The sequence below is a fragment of the Vigna unguiculata genome, chromosome 2 (assembly GCF_037176805.1).
Source record: "Vigna unguiculata cultivar grain cowpea cultivar isolate G323 ecotype 2 chromosome 2, ASM3717680v1, whole genome shotgun sequence".
Classification (NCBI taxonomy): Eukaryota; Viridiplantae; Streptophyta; class Magnoliopsida; order Fabales; family Fabaceae; genus Vigna; species Vigna unguiculata.
In genome coordinates this window covers 34525050-34546961 of record NC_140793.1, presented here as the reverse complement: position 1 = coordinate 34546961, position 21912 = coordinate 34525050, and the positions used below count along the sequence as shown (strand labels likewise).

The 21912-nt window shown below is 33.9% G+C and overlaps 3 protein-coding genes across 3 annotated transcripts; 2 read left to right on the top strand and 1 right to left on the bottom strand.

Moving 5' to 3' along the window:
- Positions 1 to 1814: 1814 nt before the first annotated feature.
- LOC114167557 (putative glucuronosyltransferase PGSIP8) lies at positions 1815 to 6077 on the top strand. Its single transcript, XM_028052660.2, has 5 exons — positions 1815 to 2360; positions 4167 to 4425; positions 4601 to 4802; positions 4881 to 5028; positions 5268 to 6077. Exons 1-5 carry the CDS (start codon positions 2104 to 2106, stop codon positions 5809 to 5811), a joined length of 1410 nt encoding a protein of 469 aa, XP_027908461.1. The 5' UTR covers positions 1815 to 2103; the 3' UTR covers positions 5812 to 6077.
- A 2722-nt stretch (positions 6078 to 8799) lies between these two features.
- On the top strand, positions 8800 to 11529 carry PME5 (Pectin lyase-like superfamily protein). The gene is made up of 5 exons (XM_028058874.2): positions 8800 to 9253; positions 9360 to 9549; positions 9638 to 9844; positions 10896 to 11134; positions 11254 to 11529. Exons 1-5 carry the CDS (start codon positions 8973 to 8975, stop codon positions 11408 to 11410), a joined length of 1074 nt encoding a protein of 357 aa, XP_027914675.1. The 5' UTR covers positions 8800 to 8972; the 3' UTR covers positions 11411 to 11529.
- A 1254-nt stretch (positions 11530 to 12783) lies between these two features.
- Positions 12784 to 20080, bottom strand: LOC114173791 (RGPR-like protein). The gene is made up of 13 exons (XM_028058394.2): positions 17874 to 20080; positions 17452 to 17772; positions 16925 to 17053; positions 16727 to 16849; positions 16425 to 16592; positions 16159 to 16284; positions 15942 to 16076; positions 15379 to 15506; positions 15198 to 15306; positions 14797 to 15114; positions 14559 to 14693; positions 14173 to 14471; positions 12784 to 13759 (listed from the first exon to the last, which is right to left on the bottom strand). The coding sequence occupies exons 1-13, from the start codon at positions 19653 to 19655 to the stop codon at positions 13246 to 13248; spliced, it is 4287 nt and encodes a 1428-aa protein (XP_027914195.1). The 5' UTR covers positions 19656 to 20080; the 3' UTR covers positions 12784 to 13245.
- Between the last annotated feature and the right edge of the window lie 1832 nt (positions 20081 to 21912).

Genomic DNA, 21912 nt, shown 5'->3' with positions numbered 1-21912 from the left:
TAAAAAATGAAATTATTATTTTGTTCTTCATCAATATACTTATTTTAAAAAAAATAAGACTGAAAATTAATTTATCATAATTCAATAAAAAAATGAGGGACATAATTACTAAAAAAACCCTATGATAATCAAATCACAATAAATTTTGTTTATGAAAAAACATGAAAACCACATAATATATTACCTTTTCTTTTATATTCATACAAAAAGAATATACAATACGACCATGAGATAAAAAACAGTGTTATGAGATGAGTACAACATGTAATAGGCTTTTTAAACGATGGTTCTGATACCATGTTAGAAGTGGATAACTCAACTCTACAAAATCGATTTATAAGGTGAGTTTTGCACCCGAGTTATATACTACGAAATTATCTTTTCTCTGATTGATGCGAGATTTCAAACACATATTATAAAAATACAAAGAAGACTATAGGATTCCATGTGATATTTCATATTGTTTAAAAATAAATCTATGTTTGCATGTTTGTTAAAATAAAAAAATAACGACCGAATAAATAAAATAAAAATTTAAATTAAAAGTCAACTCCAAATGGTTTTCACTATACATATATTTTATGACCTCTGAAATGAGTCAATCTTGCATACATTTTGTATTCGAAATATTCTTCTACAACGTATATATTTTTATGTGGTATTCATTTTTTCTTTCAGCAGATACTACGTCCTTCATTTTTACTAAAATAAAGATACTATAGTCTTCATCAATTTAATAACTTGAAATAATTATATTTCACTATTTTTAAGCTTAATTATTGTGAAGTTACTAACCAATTACTCATGGTTTGGAACATTTACTACGATCGTTAATTACATCTAATACAACTAATGAAAATTTGTAGTTAATAAATAAATGTATTAATACTGCATTCACTATAAATAAACAAACTATTATCCTTAATAACGTTTATATGATTACAAATATACTATATAATTAATATTTTATACAATTATATAAAGTTATACATTATACCTGTGTGTTGTATAGCATATTGTAATGTATATTGATTATTATGAACGCTCAAATTTATTTATTTATTTGTTTATGTTTTTTATTGTTTTCTATAAATACGAGTGATTTATTATTAATAGACATTCATTTACTATACATTAAATAATATAATTATTTCATTCTTTTAAGGAGTACCTACATGAATTTAGTTATTCAAAACAATTTTTTTCATGAAAAAAAAGACTACATTTTTTTAGTTTTACATGCATGACTAGTAATGTGATCTTATTCTTTTAAAACACTTAAATATATTTTTAATCTCAAAACTGAAATGTGAAACTAGAATTCGTTTATAATTATATTTTATTTTTTAAAATTTAAAAATAAAAGAATATATTTTTTTCAACAGTTGACCTTTTTTAGATTATCAAGCGTTCTATATTGATGTTTGAATAAGATATATAATGTAAATAATTTAAACTCATATTAAGATGCGTTTATCATTACATAATTATTAAAATTATAAAATAAATTGCAATTTCGGATAACAGTTTAGCAAGTAAAAATTACATTAAATCATGATGCGATTTAACGATTTTGGTATAATATTTTAAAAATAGTCTCACGTCAATAAAAAAAATTATCAAATGATTCAATTCGAACAATTTTCATAAAATTGTTTGGCATAAGTGAGAAAAAGTGTGAAGAGAGTGATATGACAGTTAGTTGTGAGAACATTTTGACGAAGAGACTAAATATTGGTGAAAGAAAGCAAGAAAGGAAAACTGAACGTCCGTTACGCAGTGAGTGAAGCTGTGTTTTTCTTTTTGGGAGAATGAGAAGAAAAAGAATATTACACAAAGATTCCAAAATTTAAATATGTGTATTGGCATGTTACTGAAAACTTGGCTTGTTCTCTCGCGTGTTAAAGCAAAAAATCGTGAGTTGATTCCTTCTCAGCTACTGTGTGTACCGGCCTAGCTAGCAACCATTTAAAACCTGTTCCTTCTTCTGTCTCTCTTCCCTTGTCCTCATTCAATCTTCATCAACCACACACAAAAACTCTCTTTCTCTCTCTCTCTCAAAACCCTTTCGCTTCCTTCTACTTCCAAACTCCACCACCAAAAATGGGTTGCAATGCAGTTTTTCTGAGATGGTGGACGATGCTCTTCTTATTGGGCCTGGGCCTGTGCCATTTGCCGTGTACCAAAGCGACGTCGTTCAGGAATGCCTACGCGACGATGATGTACGTGGGCACTCCCAGGGACTACGAGTTCTACGTCGCCGTTCGCGTCCTTCTGAAATCCCTTTCCAAACTTAACGTCCAAGCCGATCTCGTCGTCATTGCTTCCGTCGACGTCCCTCGCCGGTGGATTCGAGCTTTGTGAGTCTCTTTCCTATTTTCCTTTTTTCTTTTTTAAATTTCTTAATAATAATATTCTTATATTTTCGATTTAGTCCTTGCTTCGCGGCGTAGATTACAATGCCTTTGCTTCGATTATGTTTATGTTACATTTCATTATTCTAGCTCTCTCCCATGTTTGTTTCCCCATGAAGCTAAAGCCTCAACGTATTTGGGGTTTTTAGGGAATATGCTTTAGCATAATCAAGTTATTATTATTTTATTAATCGATAAATGTCCAACGACTTAGTGAAGGTTCAATAGAAGCCCCGTTTCCAGCAAAGCCCGCCTAGTTGAAATCAAGTTTATCCCCTTACTTTATTTTTGCTTAGAAAAATTCGTAGTTAATAACGTAAACAGGGATTATTTAATTGAGAAAATAGTATACATTTATTGATATTATAAACTATTTTGTGAATTCTATAATAATTATTGAAGATATCCTCATTTGAGCTAGCTGGCATATTACATATTTTTATATTATAAGAGGTATTGGATTATTTAATTTAAGTTTGCGCGTTAAGGACCTGAGTTGGAAACGACGGGTTCAACCATTTTTTCTGTATACCGTTTCTAGCCGTTTTTGCTCCACCAAACAGTTACAGGTTTTATTATTATTATTATTATTATCAGTGGAAACATTACTATTTTTTTTTTCTGCAGTTATCAAAAAAAAAAAATAACAGTTAATACTGCAACTTTTAGAAGAAAACATTTAGTAAACTTGTGAAAGAAAGTGCAATATTGTAAAAAAATATAACGTGTACATAAAAAATAGAAAAAAAAAGAGAGTTGAATCTGTCTTATGTTTTAGTATAGATTATTGCATGACCACTTGACATGCCTACCATTAATCGACCAGTCCCTCCCACTTAAATATAGTTTAAGGGACCGTGGTGGGGGTTAGGTGCCGTCTCGTTTCATAATTTTGGGTGCAACTAACTTCTCATACGCCACTTATTCTTGATGCTGATGTTAAATTTGGTCAACCATAGTGTTATTAAATTATCCATTTATGAGCGTTATTCCGGTCTCATTCGAAGGCTTTTTTTTTTTTAAACTCTTTTTTGTCAATCAACAATCAACAAGATAGTTGTCTATGAAAAATTGCTTTGGAGTGTTAGATGAGACCTTCTCAATGGAAAAATTCCCCAATTGTCCAAAGTAATTATAGTTATAGACACTCTAATTTTCTTCCAGGGAAAGCGATGTCTCTTCAGATTATCTTTTTTTTTTATCAGCTCTTTATATTATCTTTTAATAACTTTCTAAGTATTCAATTAAAATAAATAGCAATAATGACTACATTTCATACATTATATAAAACACAAATTGTGTAATAGTTTTATTTGATAATAAAAATTAATAAATAGGATTTACCATTAGTTTATGTACTTTTGAGATGTATTGCAGCAGCAGCAGCATGTCATCATCTTACAACAGTCTCTGGTTCACCTTCTTAATATTTTATAGAAATGTTCAAATATCAAAGAACTTTTTTGAAATTATTGAATATCTACAAGATATAAAAATATGCATAATATTAAATAAACAACATATTTAATGTTAAAGGAGGAATCACATGTTACTTTGAGGAGTTTCCAAAACTATCCGTAGTTTTAGAACTTTTAATTTGAAAACACTAGCTGGGTTGAACGGGCAGCCAAATTGATGAGAGTGGGGCACAGAGTTTTCCAAGTTCTGCTACTTGGTGGGTCACTTGGCACTGTTATGAATTTATTGGGTGGGGGAGATTAATTAATAGGCAGTGTGGGTTTTATTTATCAGTGAAGAGGAAGATGGTGCAAAAGTGGTTAGGGTGGAAAACATGGAGAATCCCTACAAGCATCAAGATAATTTTGACAAGAGATTTAAATTATCATTGAACAAACTGTATGCATGGAGCTTAGTGGACTATAACAGGGTTGTCATGCTCGACGCTGACAATCTCTTCCTTCAAAACACAGATGAATTATTTCAATGTGGACAATTCTGTGCGGTCTTTATCAATCCCTGCGTCTTCCACACTGGCCTCTTCGTCTTGCAGGTAATATTACCTAATACCATGTCATACATTATTCCTGTTCCTTTTTAAATTCATTATCATGATGCACTAAAAAGTGTCAAATTCTTTTATTTGATTTCTATAATAATCATTTTAAGAATCATATTTGTTACAATTTTTCATTAGTACAACGAGTTCTGATGTTTAACATTGGCAGCCGTCAACGGTGGTGTTCAAGGACATGGTTCATGAATTACAGAATGGGAGAGAAAACCCAGATGGTGCAGACCAAGGTTTTATAGCTAGCTACTTCCCGGAGTTGCTTGATAAGCCAATGTTTCATCCACCTGCAAATGGTACCAAGCTCGGTGGAACATATAGGCTTCCTTTAGGTTATCAGATGGACGCTTCATACTACTGTAAGTTCTTTCAGTATATTTTTTAAACTAAACTTTTGAATGGCTTAGTGAAATCAATCTATGTTTATTTTAATTCAGATCTTAAACTTCGCTGGAGCGTGCCCTGTGGACCAAATAGCGTGATCACATTCCCAGGGGCACCGTGGTTGAAGCCATGGTATTGGTGGTCCTGGCCTGTCCTGCCATTAGGTCTCCAGTGGCATGAACAGCGTCGTCAAACTTTGGGGTAATCAGTTTGAGTGCCCTCTGATTTTATTGTGTTTTCTGATACAAAGTCATCAAGGGGGTCTGTAATTGAAAAGCATGCAATGATAGATTATCCATGTACATTATGTTCATTTTAGTATCTCTTAGTTTCTAATTTCTAATCATACCTTTGTTCCTTGAGACAGTTGTGGATGTTTATTTTAATTCAGTTTCATACAATATGAAACTATTTTAAAAATCGACCTATGATTGGTGTAGGTATGGTGCTGAGATGGCTGTGATACTAATCCAATCTGCGATATATCTGGGAGTAATAGCAATGACGCGTTTGGCAAGGCCAAGCTTCTCAAAGTTATGTTATAGGCGCTCTGATAAGAGCATCAACCTTGTCCACAACAGCCTCAAAATAGTAGCTTTGTGGTGCATCCTTGCTGCTTACGTAACACCATTCTTTATCATTCCTCATACGGTTCACCCTCTTCTGGGCTGGACCCTCTATTTACTTGGTGCTTTTGCACTTTGCTCCATTGCAATAAACGTCTTTCTGCTACCAATGTTACCGGTCTTGGTACCGTGGCTTGGAATTGTAGGGGCCCTTATGGTCATGGCATTTCCTTGGTACCCTGATGGTGTAGTGAGAGCTTTGTCCGTCTTTATTTATGCCTTCTGTTCTGCACCATTTGTGTGGGCATCTATGGTGAGGATAGTGGCAAGTCTTCAGTTATCTCTGGAAAGAGAAGCTTTTCTGCCTGCAAGATTGGTAGAATCTTCGCCAAATTCATGGTTTAACAAGTTATATTGAGTTGTTCAGCTCGACACAACACAATACAACGCTGGGTCAAAGAAGGACATTCTTGGCAAGCTCAGCAAAAACATAAGGTAGCATGATACATTAGTGGAAGAGGTAACTGGTAAGTTTATTGAAGTTAGTTCATCGATTAAATGAATTCGAGTTAAAAATCGAGCTCTAAATGGACAAATCTTGAATCATGTATATTGGTTTATATATATATTTGTGTAATATGAGATATTTTTTTTTACTATATTCACATGAAATTTGAAACTAAATAGTGTAGATTGTTATCAATTTTTAAATTAAGCTCACTATGAATAATATGACATCATAATATACGGTTTACTTTACTGCTAAAATGATTTTTGTTTTAATTTAAATAAAAGTTTTATTGGTATTTTTGGGGTCAGCTTAAATTGTTTTAACGTTAGTTGTCTGCTGAACCAAGTCTAAGTAAGAGAAGAAAGGTTGTGTTAAGATCAAATATTGGTCATACTAAAGACGTAGGTCTCATTGTTATCATTTTTGTCAAATGAAAGAATGTAATATGCTATCGTTACTTTGTTCAACCATCTTCACTTTTGCTAATAGAGGAACGTTATCATGGAAATTGAATTAACATCATGAACTTAACTTACTAATTATGTGATAGAACTTGTACTCCAACAATATCCGTACTTCACTAATTATGTGGAAAAAGTGATATTAAAAATATGTTTTAGAGAATGAAATATTTCTTTTATATACTAAAATTATGAATAAATTAGTTTATCACTTTTTACATAAATTTAATTAATAAAATCATTTAAAACAAATCTTTAAGTTTATTAATAATTTTATCACTTTTTCACATAATTTAATTTTTCATCACATAACACCTTTCAAGATTTATACGTCTTGTACCACCTCCTTCTGCAGTGGTTCAGTTCATTCACGTTCAGTCAGTCTCTTCCCTTGTTAACAAAAAATAATGCCTTTCACTGAAAACAAAAATACGAAAAACCATTAATATCGAAATAGTTTCATTTCTTAATCTTGGAGGGTAAAATTTTATTTATAATCAAATCGGTTACAAATAATTTTATTTTCAAAATCAGAAAAATATTTTAGTTACAATAAATAATAACAAAATTAAGAAGGTAATGACATATCAAATCTTTTCTATTCAAGTATCTAATAATAAAGTTTAAGATAATTACATAAATGGATCTCGGTCCAAAAATCCTGCCCACACGGACCTGAGCCCAATTCTTAGCTCATTCTTCTTGGTTGGCCTTTAAGCATCTCTTATGCCAATAATTGCTCTGTAAGGTTATTTGTCTACCCAAACAATGTGTCCTTTTACTTTTTTATCCTCACCTATGGAATAAGGGTGGAAGGTTTCCTTATTGATGATAGTGATAATATCAACTCTGACCTTGATATAAAGCAGAAACTTCTAATTATGATAAATACACTTATTATGAATATGATACTAGAAATTGATCCATTTTATATCACTTTCCACTTTGAATCTTTATAAAGTCAGAAACAAGATGACTATATTTGGATTGTCCATAGCCTAAAATCACCTTGAACGGTACAAGTTCTTACAATCACCTTTGTTAATATTTTATTTAACAATGTAATCTAAACTTTTTATTATTATTATTATTATTATTATTATTATGATTTAAAGCAGTCATATAATCATAACTTAGGATGAAGGTGTCAAAATAATATTTTCCTTTTTCACCCCTATCATTAACCGAAATATGAAAAGATTGGTTTTACATCTAAAACAAAAACATGTTTAATATCTCAAAATAATTATATTTTGATTATATATATACAGATAGTACAGTGAAGTCTTTGCAGAAGTTAGAAGCAGGAGACCACGGTGGTTGCCTCCGGTCACAGTCGATTTTCTTATTTTCTTTTTCGTCATAATCATAATGAACCCCTTTTCACGAGTTTTGGCAAATATTGTCTCATCTCATTGGGCCCCAACGTTCAAAAAATTTTGTGGGCTCTGGTGGGGCCCACTTGTCTGCAACCAGAAAGGGTCGAAGTGCAAAAAATAATATTTTATCCATGCCGGGACCATCGTGTGTCATAATAACACTACGTATCCTCCCCACCAAAATGACCGTTTGAAACTAGCAGCACGGTGGTGAATCAGTGCCATCGACACAAAAGATAAGATACAGTCTATTCACAAAAATCACTGGTTCAAAACGGACCAATGGATCCTATCAATGGACCCCATTACAAAATAACCCAAACATATTAGAAAGAGGATGGTGACTTTTTGTTTTTGATATCTTTTACGTGCATTTTATGGCATATTATCCGTAATCAATGAACGGAATAAATGAAACGGAAGGTATCAGACATGCTTTTATGGCTTCTTCACTGCATGCAACTGCATTCCACCATTGACTTTTTTTAAACTTTAATGGCAAACAAACTCAATTGGTCATAGTAGAGAGCATTCCAAGAATAAGCAACAACAACATAAACTGAAAAGTGACTAAAAAAAGAATCCTAATCTCAATCAAAAACATTAACTACATCAAATACTATTTCTTTTTAAGAAAATGATTTTTTAACTATTAAATTTTGACAACTTTTTCTTACAATTTTAGGTGTCATCTTCTAAATGATTCTTCATTTCTTTATTTTTTTCATTTTCAATGTTTCAAAACTTTTCAGAAAATAACATATTATGTTGTAAAAAAAAATTGTCAAAATTTAGTAATCAAAATATCATTGTCCTTTTTTGTAGTATATCCAAAATGTGAATATTATTATTAATCATACTCAATAATTGGACATAAGAGACATGGTATAGTATCTTACTTAGAGATACCAAGACAAAATTATGACAAGATTACGGCAATGTCAACCAATCAAAAGTTTCCAAAAGGTAGTAAAAATGACCGTTGGAAAGACCATCATCTCCTCCTTCTTCTTTCTTAAAAATATATAAAAAAAACTATCTCTATAACCCCTACTCACAGTACACCCAAATAGTATCTCTACCTATAAAATATACCAGCTTCGTCTCTCTTTTCTTTCTCGCTTTTTGCTTCCACATTGCACATTCCATACAAATATAAAAACACTTGTCTCTTCTGTTTCTCCAACATTCTCTAATCTTCGCGTTCGATGCTGCAATCTGCTATCTAATGGCTTCTCTCTCAGTGTCACTGCAAGTAGTGCTCGTGGTTTTCACCTGCATATTCCATGCAACAACAGTGACGTCTACAGCCCACCACGACCTTACCTTCAGGACATTTTCCGCCAACTCCTCCAAGAACCAGCCCTGGGTCGGACCCATCGGCTACCGTAAAATAACGGTCGACATTAACGGCGGCGGCCACTACCGGTCCGTTCAAGACGCCGTGGATGCCGTCCCAGACAACAACAGAAGGAATATCCTCATTCAAATCAACGCCGGATGCTACAAGTATTATATTATTCATTCATTATAGACAATTATAGCGTAATGATGATGATTAGTACGTTAGGTGTTTGATATTTGGCATATTGTATTTGATTTGAATATGGTGCAGAGAAAAGGTGGTGGTACCCGTGACGAAGCCGTACATAACGTTTGAGGGTGCGGGTAAAGAAGTGACTGTGATAGAATGGCACGACCGAGCCAGTGACCCTGGTCCCAGTGGACAGCAGCTTCGTACTTACAGAACCGCTTCTGTTACTGTTTTTGCCAGCTATTTTTCTGCCAGGAACATCAGCTTCAAGGTTTTTTTTTTTTACTGCAATTAATTAATGCTTGCACTAAATGTTTTACATTTTTACTTATATAAAACCTTATGGCGGATACATGCAGAACACAGCGCCGGCACCGATGCCGGGGATGCAGGGATGGCAGGCGGTGGCGTTTCGCATTTCCGGCGACAAGGCATATTTCTCCGGCTGCGGGTTCTACGGTGCACAGGACACACTTTGTGACGATGCTGGTAGACATTACTTCAAGGAATGCTATATTGAAGGATCCATCGATTTCATTTTTGGCAATGGCAGGTCCATGTACAAGGTACTACCGATTTTTATGTTATATTCAGGCTCTGTGTATGTATATTGATCGAGAGAAAGAGAATCTAAGCAAAGAGAGGTACAAAATACTAAAGATAAAAGTAAGCAGACAGAAAGAAACATAAAGTGAACTTTTACTAAAAGTAACATCCAGTGTTTTTTTTTTTTTTTTCTTTCTTTGCAAATAAAGATTGATCGTATACACTGATTAAGAAACTGAGTACACTTCTTTTTCAATGCAATTTCAACAACTTTTATCTATTTATTGTTGGTGTGGTTTTTGAACATGGGAAAAGAACACTGATATCGTGCTGCAAAGTTGATTATATATTTTTATATTGTGAGGGATTAGTTGTGCTAGGAAAAGTAAGCAAGCTTTTTTGCCCATTAAACCTTTGTGTCAGCAAACTTGGGATTCAGAGATCCAAAACTGGATATTGAATCGGGTCTCACCATCATGCATATTGTGCACATTGTATTTATCACGATAATGGTGTTTTGATACTCAACTTTTTTTTTATTGAAATTTACTTTCAATTGTTTTTCATTTTCTCTTTATTTTACAAATACAAAAAATTAAATTTTTATGACTATTTTACCCGTAAAATGACTGTGAAATAATGTGAAACAACATTCTTTTTGTTTAAAAATAGGGTTAAATATATATTTCTGTTCTCTTAATTTTAATTTTAAGTCTAAATTAGAATTAATTTCTCTTCAAAATTTTGGTTCAATTTAATTTTTCAACTTTACAAATTTGTATAATCATTTTAACCAAATTTTGATAAATTTATTTTACATTTTAAACACGTTTTTTTGACTAATATTGAAACATAAATATATCAAATAACGTAAACAACTCAAATACAATCATGCATTTGAAACATCAAATAAACTTAACAAATATTTAATTAAAATAATTGAATTTACACATTTTTAAAGATGAGAGACTAAATTGATCCATGAAAATAGTAAGTAAATTGTGAGAGTGAATAAACGTGGTTGGGTTTTGGGATGGGCCTGATGAGGAAATTGAATGGTTGATGTATCAGGATTGCTGGCTGCACTCAATAGCAAGCAGGTTTGGGTCGATAGCGGCCCAAGACAGGAAGCAGGAGGAAGAGAAGACAGGGTTCGCATTCGTGGGATGCAGGGTGACAGGTACAGGTCCATTGTATGTGGGACGAGCAATGGGACAGTATTCCAGAATCATCTATTCCTACACATACTTCGATGACATTGTTGCACATGGTGGTTGGGATGATTGGGACCATGCCGACAATAAGAATAAGTAACTCTTCTAATCTTATCATCTTTTTCCTTTTATCCTTATTTCATACACATTCTATCAGAGAAATTGTTGCAAGTTTTTGCATGAAGAAACAAAAGTAAAAGATGGTATGATTACAGGACCGTGTTCTTCGGAGTGTACAAGTGTTGGGGACCAGGAGCAGAGGCTGTAAGAGGGGTTTCACTGGCACGAGACTTAGATTTTGAAACGGCTCATCCATTTATCAGGAAGAGTTTCGTCAATGGCAGACACTGGATTGCACCATCTGATGCTTAGTCATAACATAACTTTTTTTTTTCTTCTTTTTTACGGTTAACCATTCAGAAATTACTTTTCACATTCTTTCATTTATTTGTTCTTGTCATTTATAGAAATTCACTTATTTTTTTTTGTCAGTATAGATATTTCACTTATCTGTTTTTGTCAATATAGAGGTTTATTCTTATTTCATGTGCAATTAATCAATGATTTCAAAAATAAATTAGTTTTTTTTTTTTTTTTATCTAGTGTATGCTTTTTTTATAATATTTGGTAGACATTCTCAAGTTGAATGTATGTCAGTAAATGATGTTAATTATTAAGAATTTAGTGTTGAGGTGAGTAATAAATCCAATCAAAGTGTGATATAAATCTAATAAATGGTTTGTTTGGATTGGGGAGAATAAATAAAGTGAAAAAAAAGAATAATTAAATTGAAATTGAATTTAAGTTTATAATTGAAACAAACATTTCGAAAATTTATTGAAGGAAATCAAAATAATTGAATTATATTTTAAATTCAACTCCACAATTTTTCTGAAATTAAATATTTTGAATATTTATAAATCAGTTCGATACTAATTATGAAATCGGTTTTAAATTTAAAATAATTTAAAATTCGTATATATTTTTTAATAATATTTTTTACGATGAAAATTTGGTGAAATACAATTTGAAATTTCTTAAAATGTGTGGCAAATTAATAATCTAAAAATACAATTTAGTTCTATACTTGTTAGTCTAGAACTAATTATTTGATATATCTTGTGAGTGCACATCACTTCGTAGTAAGAAGACAAGCGGGATATTACTAAAATATTTATTGTTAGAAATGTAAAGAAAGATCAAGCAACATCAATTACTATATTTCAGTGAATAAAACGAATATTTTAGTCACGTATGCTCAATTCAATAGCTTTTGTGTAGGCTTTTCTTTTAGGAAACAATATTATGCATTTATTAAGATCTGAAAAAACAATCTAAAACAAAAAAGTAAAATATTAATATCTATTTTTTAACTTGATATTGCTAATAATAAAAAATTAATAAGGACAAATCACATTTTTTAGATATTTTATTGACATTTATTTATTCATACATAAAAATCGTTTCTTACTAAATATCATTACCTTTTAATTTTATCATAGTAAATTGTAATAAAGTTTGTGTTTACTGAACATATTATTATCATTAATTTGAAATTGCTTTAGATTTACAAATAAAGATTTCAAAACGATTTATAAATAATCAAAGTGTTTACTTTTAAAAAATATAGATTTAAATTTCAATCCAATTATCTGAATTTGGATTTGTACAATCTTACTAAAATTATATGAATTCCAATTTAGCTCTAATCCAAATTAAATAATCGTCATATGGTCATAAACAAATTTGGAATGGTAAAAAGAAATGCAATATAACAAAATTATATTTCACAATTCCATACACTATTCTTTTATGGTTGTTGATCTGTTGAGGTGATGTTTCCTTGTTTAATAAAATGAACAAATGAGTTGTACTACTCACCTAAGCAGGTGGTCCTATCCATTGTTGTAGCACACCAGTTCCATAATCCTCAGAAGGTGTCCACTGCCAACTCCCGTGGCATTTAAAACAATACAAAAACAAAACCTACTCTACACTCCAGTTGACCACATTTAATCATACATCACCAGATTGGGAGTTGGGGACATAAAAAAATACTGAAAAGAGGAAAGGGTACATATCTGTTGTTATTGTCTGATCTCTTTCTGTGAACCCCACCTGTGCTGTGTGTACCACTGAGAAGCAGGGAAGTTCCAACTATTCCGATCATCAAAAACAAAAATTATATTTACAGCTTGAGAATCTGCTCACAGTTCAACCTCGTGAAGATCTTCCCCATAACTGCTATTTCTTGCAGGAGTGTGAGTGTGCATTGAAGATTCATCGGGCATAAATCTTGAGGCATCTAAAGGCCTACTTTTGCCTGAATTCGGAGGGCTAAATGAATCATTAAGACCCCCACTCCATGAAGCTGCTCGGCGAGAATTAGAAAAATGAGAGTTATTTCCTTCTGTCGCTCCCTGTTTTGGGATGCTACCCAAGCTCGGAAACCTTTGAATGGCTGTTGCCGATATATGTGGGGGTGGGTCTTGGTATGACCACTCATTTGTGGCAGATGTTGAAGGATCTACGTTTGTTGCACTATCTTCTTGGTTGCTTTCTGCTATCGCCCCCATTGCCTGCTGCTCATTTGACGATGGTGCAGGACTAGGAACGAAAAACTTTGCATTGGCAGCAAGAGCCGGTTTAACGGATGGAACAGAAGGGGATTGAAACAGGTTTACAGAGTTTCCCCCACCTTGGTTGAAGGTGTCAACATACCTGTATAGTCCATGAAACATTTTCATCAATATTATGCCTTTCAAATTTTGTGAATGAATAAGAAACTTTTCTTCTTGTTTCTGGAAACTGAGCTAACTGCAAAAGAATAGCAAGAACCCATAGGTCCTTCCTTATTTCAATTCTTTTCATGACTAGCATTTCAAGATACATATTAGTTAGGCTTACAAGACAATCCTCCATAAGCCAGGTCAGCCTAATATAGAAAAATGTATATTACATTTTGAGATTCGATTACCGTGCCAGCTCAGCTACAATTTTTACAATTCTTTAAATTAAAGGCCTTCCATTTCAAATTTTATAATCAAACAGGGAACCAAAGGAATAGGAGTTCGACATCACAATGCTTAGGAGCCAAAAACCCTAATCATAATTAATATAGACAAAAAGTTTACCTTGATCGAACACCCAATCGACCCCGGGCAGAGAATTGATTTGAGGTGGGTGGCATTGGTGGCATCCCTGGACTCAGTTCAGAGGTAGATGTTCTTGTGCTTGATCCCTCGAAAGGAGGTGAACTTTCGGTCTTCAATGCAGATTTCAAGTTGTATTCAGTTGACCCATTCTGAAAAGCAGCAGTTGTTGGTGGTGGTGGAGGCAGTGCAGCTTCTTCCGCTGGAAGTTCCGCACCTTCCTCCACCCATCTCTTCAGCTTCTCATCATAATAGAACTTGTTTTTCTCACCCAATTTAGCCTACATGTAGATTAAAATAAGAACCGTTAGAGAAGTCACGTCAAAGCACTGTTGCAATTAAAAAGAAAATAAAACAACTAATCACACCTGCCGACCAGGGCGAGGTTTCAAGACTAGCCCAACTGTCTTTTGCAAAAGTTGTGAGCCAAAGCCAAAGCGGGAAAAGCGGGAAGTACCCCCTGATGCCTGTGCTTTCCCTTGTGCATCAGGTGAGGTCATTTCCTTAAAAACATCAACCACAACTTGTCGATCAAAACTCTTAATAACAGAAAAAATGCAGAGGAAGATGAAAATCAACATTACACCTTTAATAGTACTCACACACCTGTCTAGGGGTTCTACCAATGTCTGGCTCAGAAACACTTCTATTAGGCTTTGCCATTCTATTATTGTCAGCTGCCCACTCACTTATAGGTTCCATGGAAGCAGATGGAACTAAGGATGACACGGCCATTGTCGATTGACTAGAGGATACTCTAGGTGCCATATGTTGGTAATGTTGTTCACTTCCATGAAAAGTTCCTTGAGATGATGATGGAGCAGGTGGAGGTAAACCACCGACAACTCGATGAGCAGTGCTATCAAAAAAGTTGAGCAGTTTGCCAACTAATTTTGCAGGAGCCATATTTGCTGCATATCCACCCTGAAACATTTATTGATAAACAAGATGATAACTGATCAGTATCAACACTATAAGATAATGAAAATTTTGTAAAGGACAAGTACCTGTTGGTGAGTTCTAATCCTCTCCTCGAGAGATGATGCTAATTGTTTCCATGTTTCTACTTCTGGAGCGCGGCCAGTTTTCAAGGATTTCAGCAGTGCTTGGCAGTACCTGAAATCAAATAACAACAGTAAGAGATCATATAAAAGGTAATATCAATTAAATAATGTTACATAAACTTACTTCAATGAGTCTGAAACCTTCCCCACTTCAGCTAGCATATATGCATATATAAGCTTATACGGCTGAAATGAATGCAAGGTAAACTGAGAGTTTCCAAGCACCTTCGAATATTCATACAACTCGGTCCTCTGTCCAAGTACCAATCAGGTAAAACAAGTTTGAGTTAATTCAATAAACACATCATGTAACATACTGGATCATACTGAACATGTTCCTTTTAGAAAGCAACGGATCCTGAGGTGGAACAAGTATAACACACAGACAGGTTACTTAAGAGCTTACAAAAGAAAAGGCTGAATAAGAAAAATAAAATTATTTCATTTGAAGAACAAATCTAAGAAAGAAGAATTAGAAAAGGAAGATTCCATCTTTTAAGCATCTAGACAAATACAATACAGAATATGAAACAGCATCATCTGAGTCTACCTGAATTCTAGAACTATAAAAATTGGCAACAATCTCTGAGATGTAGAGATTTTTTAGTAGATGACAAAAATATACATTAATAAAAAGCCAAATTTTGTGGAAGAAGGAACTTAAGAACTAGAGAGATTTCAAATTACCTGGATAGCCTCTGGAGTAGCATATGTTCGAGGAGATTTCCAGTGGTCTGCTCCTATTAGACAGAGTCTTGCACTATCTGAGTATGACTCAAAGTTTGCTTCAGCAACTAAATAGCAGATGTGTGCAGCAGTAATCTAAAATAAGAATCTTAAATGAGAACCAGAAAGGAAAACTCTAAAAGTCTTCAAAAAAAATAAATGAAAGATTGAACTGTACCTCACTTCTTTCCTTCCACAAACAATCACCCAGGTGAATAATTACAAGTTCATCACCTTTGGTTCTGTTTGCAGTTATTACAGCCAGATTCTCCTCCCAATCGTCAAGCATACCATTAGACCCATCCTGAATGCCAAAGCAACAAAAAGTTTTGACTTTCAAATAAAATAGAAACTGATAACCTTTGAAACTATTGAAGCAATAAAACAATACATGTGAATTGCATACACTTTGCATGGCTTCTCGGTTTGTTCTATTAGGATTACCTGTGCTGACACCTGAGCCATGTTAGAAGCACCGGGATGCCCATTAATTGAGGAATCCGTAGAGAATACTTCAGCTGGTTGCCCAGCAATTAGAAGGCATAATGTGCGCAAAGGTGACCCTGCAACCAGCTGGCGTAGTGCCATTTGCTTCACTGTATCAACATAGAACTGCAACACAAATATGGAAAAAAGTCATCCCCGGCAAAGGCAGTATGAGAACCAGACTGTAAGACCCCAAAGGCAACTCTCTAGCCCAGGCATCAAATATCAGAAAAGTATTGAACAGTTTGAAAATATCTGACCTGATCGCCAAGTTGTGAGGCAAGAACAAGTGCTGGTCCCCACAATTGTCCTTCTTGCGCACATTGTAAAGCCTCCTTCTTTCTCCCAGACACAAGAAGATTTTGAACCTCAAGAGCCATTGCCTATATCAAAATCAAAATCAGAAAAGGGTACAAAACAATCTGGGAGTGGAAGTGGGTCAAGAGTCAAATACACACCCTCATTTGTCCTTCAGAGGGCAAACTTTGCAAGCAATAGCTTGCTGTCCCGTATTGAGGGAACTGTGTGCCACTCATCTTGGAAGAAGCAAAAAGTTTTGCAACTGCAGATTCTGGAGTGTCATTTTCCTGTACCAAAGCCAAAGCCCAAAAAGTTAAATAAGCATGAGAATAGTATTCAGGCAATAAATGACTGAGAATCACAGACTATCCCGGGAATAATAAGAAAGCCAACAATGATTTTAGCCAAAGAAAAGAGGATAAAGCCCCACTGCCATTTGCAAAGCAATTACGAATTATGATGTCAAAACCCACTCTAAACGTTCGAAAGTAGAGAAATAAAGGACAATAATCGTCTGCATCATGACAGAAACAATGCACAATAGTGAACTTCTAATATCTTCTAAAGATGAATGGTACGGCTCTATACAGAACGTCCTTCATCCTTGAAAAGTTATAGCAAATTCAGTTGACAATGATTGCAGAAAGGAGGGTAAAGAAACTGAATAACTACAGAAGTAACTTACTTTTAGTAGGGTGTCTGTACCAAAAGGCGAACGTAGCTTCCCATAATGTTGACAAGCTATTTTAAGCAAGGAAAGAAGGAGTCTCGATCTTTCACCTTTCTTATAATCCAAGTCAGGTGATTCAAAATGTGCAATTCTCTCATCCAACCATTTGTACAGTTCCTTACTTCCAACACTCCCGCCAACCAATGGACCTGGGAAAGATTGCTGGCTCAGAGCACGGAAATAATCACTGGTACCATTTCCAATGCTCAAAGAATCCATACTTTCTGTGACAACTTCTATCAGGTTCAACACAGAAACAGAACCTTGCACAGAATCCTTCAGATATAAATGAATATACTGAGTTAATCGTTTGAGAAAATACTCACATGAAATTAGAGAATAAAAAGGAAACAATAAAGGAGGAATCAAGAATTAACCTGGCTTCCGTATGATGAGCTCAAAAGATTACGATCTTTCATTATGATGAGTTTTCCCCCAAATCCAAAAGTTACCAGAGCATGAGCAGGACGTCCAGCTGATGATCTCCCAACATGAGGGGCATGTGAAAACTGATGCCCACCCTGAATTGACTGCGGAGAATAACTAAAGGGCTTTTTATTTTCAGTAAAATCATTTGAAGAAACATTTTGTTCCCCAAACGTGGGGCTTGAATAATTAAACTGTTGAACAGTGTCCCCACTTGGGCTAAAGCTTCGTGGTTCAAAAGTTCCATTTGCCAAACCATGATTGTGAGTTACTTTATCGTACAATGTAGCTGATCCAAAGGAACTAGAAGTATGTTGTTGATCTTTGTTCTCAGAAATGCTTGGACCATAAGAATGATGAAATTGTTGGTTGCCCCCAGAACTTATTTTATCCCCTTTTAAAGCAGTCCCTCTTGTGTACATGTCAAAACCCTGCTGATGGTTAGTGCCATATGAACCACTCCAGCTGCCATCTACAGCCTGGCTATTAAAGCTCTGCGGTACATACTTATCAGTTTGGCCGTATTCACTGTACAAACTATTATCATTGGGTAAGAAAGTACTGATAGAAGCATGGCCATTTTCTTGTCCAAGACCAGAAGGCTGGACCGTTGAATTGTAAGTTTCCAATGAACGCCATTCTTGGGCAATTGTGTCATAATACCAACCAGGATACTGAGGATCAAAAACCATATGCTCTGGATACTCATTGTTCCCTTGTGAAACCTGACTCCAGCTAGACACGTTTCCAGTTGTGCCAGTTTCAGCTAAAGTTCCAGCGATAGATTGAGCAGTTTGCTGCATGTAAGAGATTTCTGTTTTTCCAGCAGAAGCAGCAGACCAATCTGCAGATACATTGGCTTCAGAGCTTTGCTGAGTAGAGGCTGTTGCACTATAGCCATCGATTTGATACCATTGCCCACTGCTGTGGTCATATTTCCAGCCAGGATAAAGATCCTCCCAATACTGGCTACTACTCAGATCTTGTCCATTTGTGTGATCTTCTGAAGATGCAACATAATTTTGACCCTCTTGATATTGTACATGATTTACTGAAGCATTTAAGTCGTCACCTTGCCTATTTGAGTGGCTTTCTAAAGATGCTTCATAACCTTCACCCTCCTGATATTGCACATAATTACCTGAGGAATTTAAGCCAACGTTTTGAACATCATTACCTGGCTTCACCTCACTACTTAAATTATCATACACATTCCCTTGAAAATTTCCAGACTGATCTCCTCCCAACTCACTGAAAAAGTCAGAATACGATCCAAACCCATCACCTCCATTCAAATCAGCATGAAAAGAATTCCAACCCACCTCCTTAACCCCAGAACTACCGACTTCACTTGTCCCAACAGCTGAAGCAGACGTAATTTCCGATCGCACCCCAATCCCGTCATGACTGGGATCCACCTTACTATCAAATCCAGCTGAACTAGAGGAGGGTACAGAATTCTCCTCCTGTTCAAGTCTCAAATCGGATTCTACAGTACCCAATTCCCCTTTGACTTCAGCCCCACTCTCACCAACATCAGAATTCTCAAATACAGTAGTAGCATCAACATCATTGATTCCCAGATTTGCAAATGCTTTAGCCTCGTCCGAATCATCATCATCATCCCCTTCATCATGGCCAGAATTAAAAGGCTCCATGTCATCCTCAACCAGTTTATCAAAGAAATCCTCATCCGTCTGATCCTCCAAGTGAAATGGAGGATTCGAAGCCATCGACCAAAAACCCTAACCCTTCACAGATTATCCTGGATCCCACAAAAACACGCTCAATCAACCTCAGATTTCCCCTCCCGCAATTCCTAACCTCAACGTCAAGCTAAACCTCGAGATCCAGAACAAAAACTCTCGAAGCTACTGCTCCTTTGAAAGCTGAACCCTCCAGTACAAGGTGCAATAACCAAAACAGAAAACAAGATCTGGGAATTCTGAAACGCACGCAATCCAATGACGAAAAATCAATGAAAACGTACCCGGAAACTGCAAAAACCTAAGAGCTTCAATTCAACAATACAACTCCGCGATCCATGTTTTCAATCTTGCAGGGAACCGTATAGAGAGTATTTGGAGAGAGAGGAAAAGCCCTCGATTTCGCAATTCCCACTCACCACCAAGAACACAATACAACTATGTTTTTTCAATTTTAGATTATTTATTTTTTATCAATCATAAACAGTTTATACTCTATTCTGTAATATAAAATTATTTTTGTCTACTTGACAGATTTTTACAGGGTTGCAAAAGATTATGTAACGTTTTAAACAAACGTCATGCCTGAAAATTTATCCAGTAAAAATAGTTATTTAATTTATATATACAATTAGAAAATAGACATTGTATATCTGTATTTTAAAACATAATCGTAACATGATAATATTTTTTTAAAATATAGTTAAAAGTAAAATAAATATATGAAATGCGTCAAGTAAGGGAGATAATTTTTTATATAGTTAAATATAGAAAGAAAAGATGGTTGAGTTAATATTTGAATCACCTCACGTAACTTTCTTCTGCTCGTTCTTTTTATTTTAATTTCTGCGTAGATTTTTTTGTATGAATTTAAACAAATTATAACTTTTCGGTAATTTACAAAACAATGTTGGTGACAAATTCTGTGTGTACCGTCGTTGAAAAAAAGAAAAGAAGATAATGACAAAAAGTGGCATGAAAAATGTGCAAATCTACCTCCACGTACTATTTTGTCACTTCACTACTGTCTTGAGGGTGTGGTGGAGTCAAAGGCCCTTCTCTCCTGTGCCATAGGTTTCAACTCAAAGCAGTATTTTATTTTAATTTCAAGATAACCATATAAAAATTAAAATAGTAAGTTATTATAATTTAATTCTATTTAAATTTAACAACCATCGTTATATAAATATATAACAATAAAATATTGAAATGAAATTTAAGCTCTAATGTTATGTTAGGAGGATTCAGAAGAGACTTTTGTTTAAGATTTTCAGTATTAATGATTTTCGCAATTTGGAACTTAATTTTGAAATCTTGCATCGTGAAATATTCACTAGTTTTTTAAGAAGTTTTTATCAATTTTTTCTTAAGAAGCTATGTTTTACTTATGTTTTTACCAAAATTTTGAGACAAATCTTGAGATATCTGACGAAATCTAAATGGTTTGATAGATCTTAGTGAGATATTTTTAAGATTGAGATACAGAAAAAAGATTTAGGTGCAAGAGGCTTTTTAACCTATGCTCAAGTCTTTAAAAGAATAAGTATTTCACTTATCATGATTAAATAATAACAATATTTATAATGTAACATCTTACAAATATACCAAAAATATCTTGTAAATATTGAGTATCGAAAAACATGAAGACACAATTATGTTGACCAGATTTGTTAGTATTTGAATATCTTCACCCATAAATATATCTTAAAATATTGTGTAACCTTTTTTAGAAATGAGGTTAATTGAATCTAAGTAAACTATATTGCTTGACATCATTTAGACCGATTAGATACAATTTTATTATTTACTTTTTATTGGAAGATTATTTTCTAAAATGTGTGTTAGATTGACCATTGCTGAAATTTGATTTTTAAGAAAGATTATTCCTTATATATTCACACACAAAAAATGATTATTTTGCTGTAATCTTAAAACTTATGGCCAATTCCATGTATTCAAATCCGGATTAAATGAAAAAAATATATATAAATTTTATAATGGATCAAAGAATTGGATGTACCCTATTTATCATCCGGTTCCATTAGTTTAAATCCACGGTGGATCAGGTTAAGAAAATATTATAATCGTAAATATCATATAATATTAAATTAAATTTTTTAATCAACTGTGTTTATCTTCCCAAACATACCTAGAAGAGTTTTCTCCAATCCAGTCTATAGATATAACTAAAATCAACGTCTATAAAATACTCATATAGATCGTATAGACCAAATTTATAACTTATAAGAAAAATCTGCTTTGCAAGTTGATTACTGAAGCTTAT

What these genes read in the sequence shown, in the direction of transcription:
- LOC114167557 (XM_028052660.2), top strand. Translation starts at nt 2,104, where the DNA reads ATGGGTTGCAATGCAGTTTTTCTGAGATGGTGGACGATGCTCTTCTTA. An exon ending in CGCCGGTGGATTCGAGCTTT is followed by an intron (nt 2,361 to 4,166) that starts GTGAGTCTCTTT and finishes TTTATTTATCAG; the next exon opens with TGAAGAGGAAGATGGTGCAA. An exon ending in CTGGCCTCTTCGTCTTGCAG is followed by an intron (nt 4,426 to 4,600) that starts GTAATATTACCT and finishes TAACATTGGCAG; the next exon opens with CCGTCAACGGTGGTGTTCAA.
- PME5 (XM_028058874.2), top strand. Translation starts at nt 8,973, where the DNA reads ATGGCTTCTCTCTCAGTGTCACTGCAAGTAGTGCTCGTGGTTTTCACC. An exon ending in CCAGGAACATCAGCTTCAAG is followed by an intron (nt 9,550 to 9,637) that starts GTTTTTTTTTTT and finishes GGATACATGCAG; the next exon opens with AACACAGCGCCGGCACCGAT. An exon ending in CATGCCGACAATAAGAATAA is followed by an intron (nt 11,135 to 11,253) that starts GTAACTCTTCTA and finishes GTATGATTACAG; the next exon opens with GACCGTGTTCTTCGGAGTGT.
- LOC114173791 (XM_028058394.2), bottom strand. Translation starts at nt 19,655, where the DNA reads ATGGCTTCGAATCCTCCATTTCACTTGGAGGATCAGACGGATGAGGAT. An exon ending in CTACTCCAGAGGCTATCCAG is followed by an intron (nt 15,507 to 15,941) that starts GTAATTTGAAAT and finishes GTACTTGGACAG; the next exon opens with AGGACCGAGTTGTATGAATA. An exon ending in TTGGTAGAACCCCTAGACAG is followed by an intron (nt 14,694 to 14,796) that starts GTGTGTGAGTAC and finishes GATGTTTTTAAG; the next exon opens with GAAATGACCTCACCTGATGC.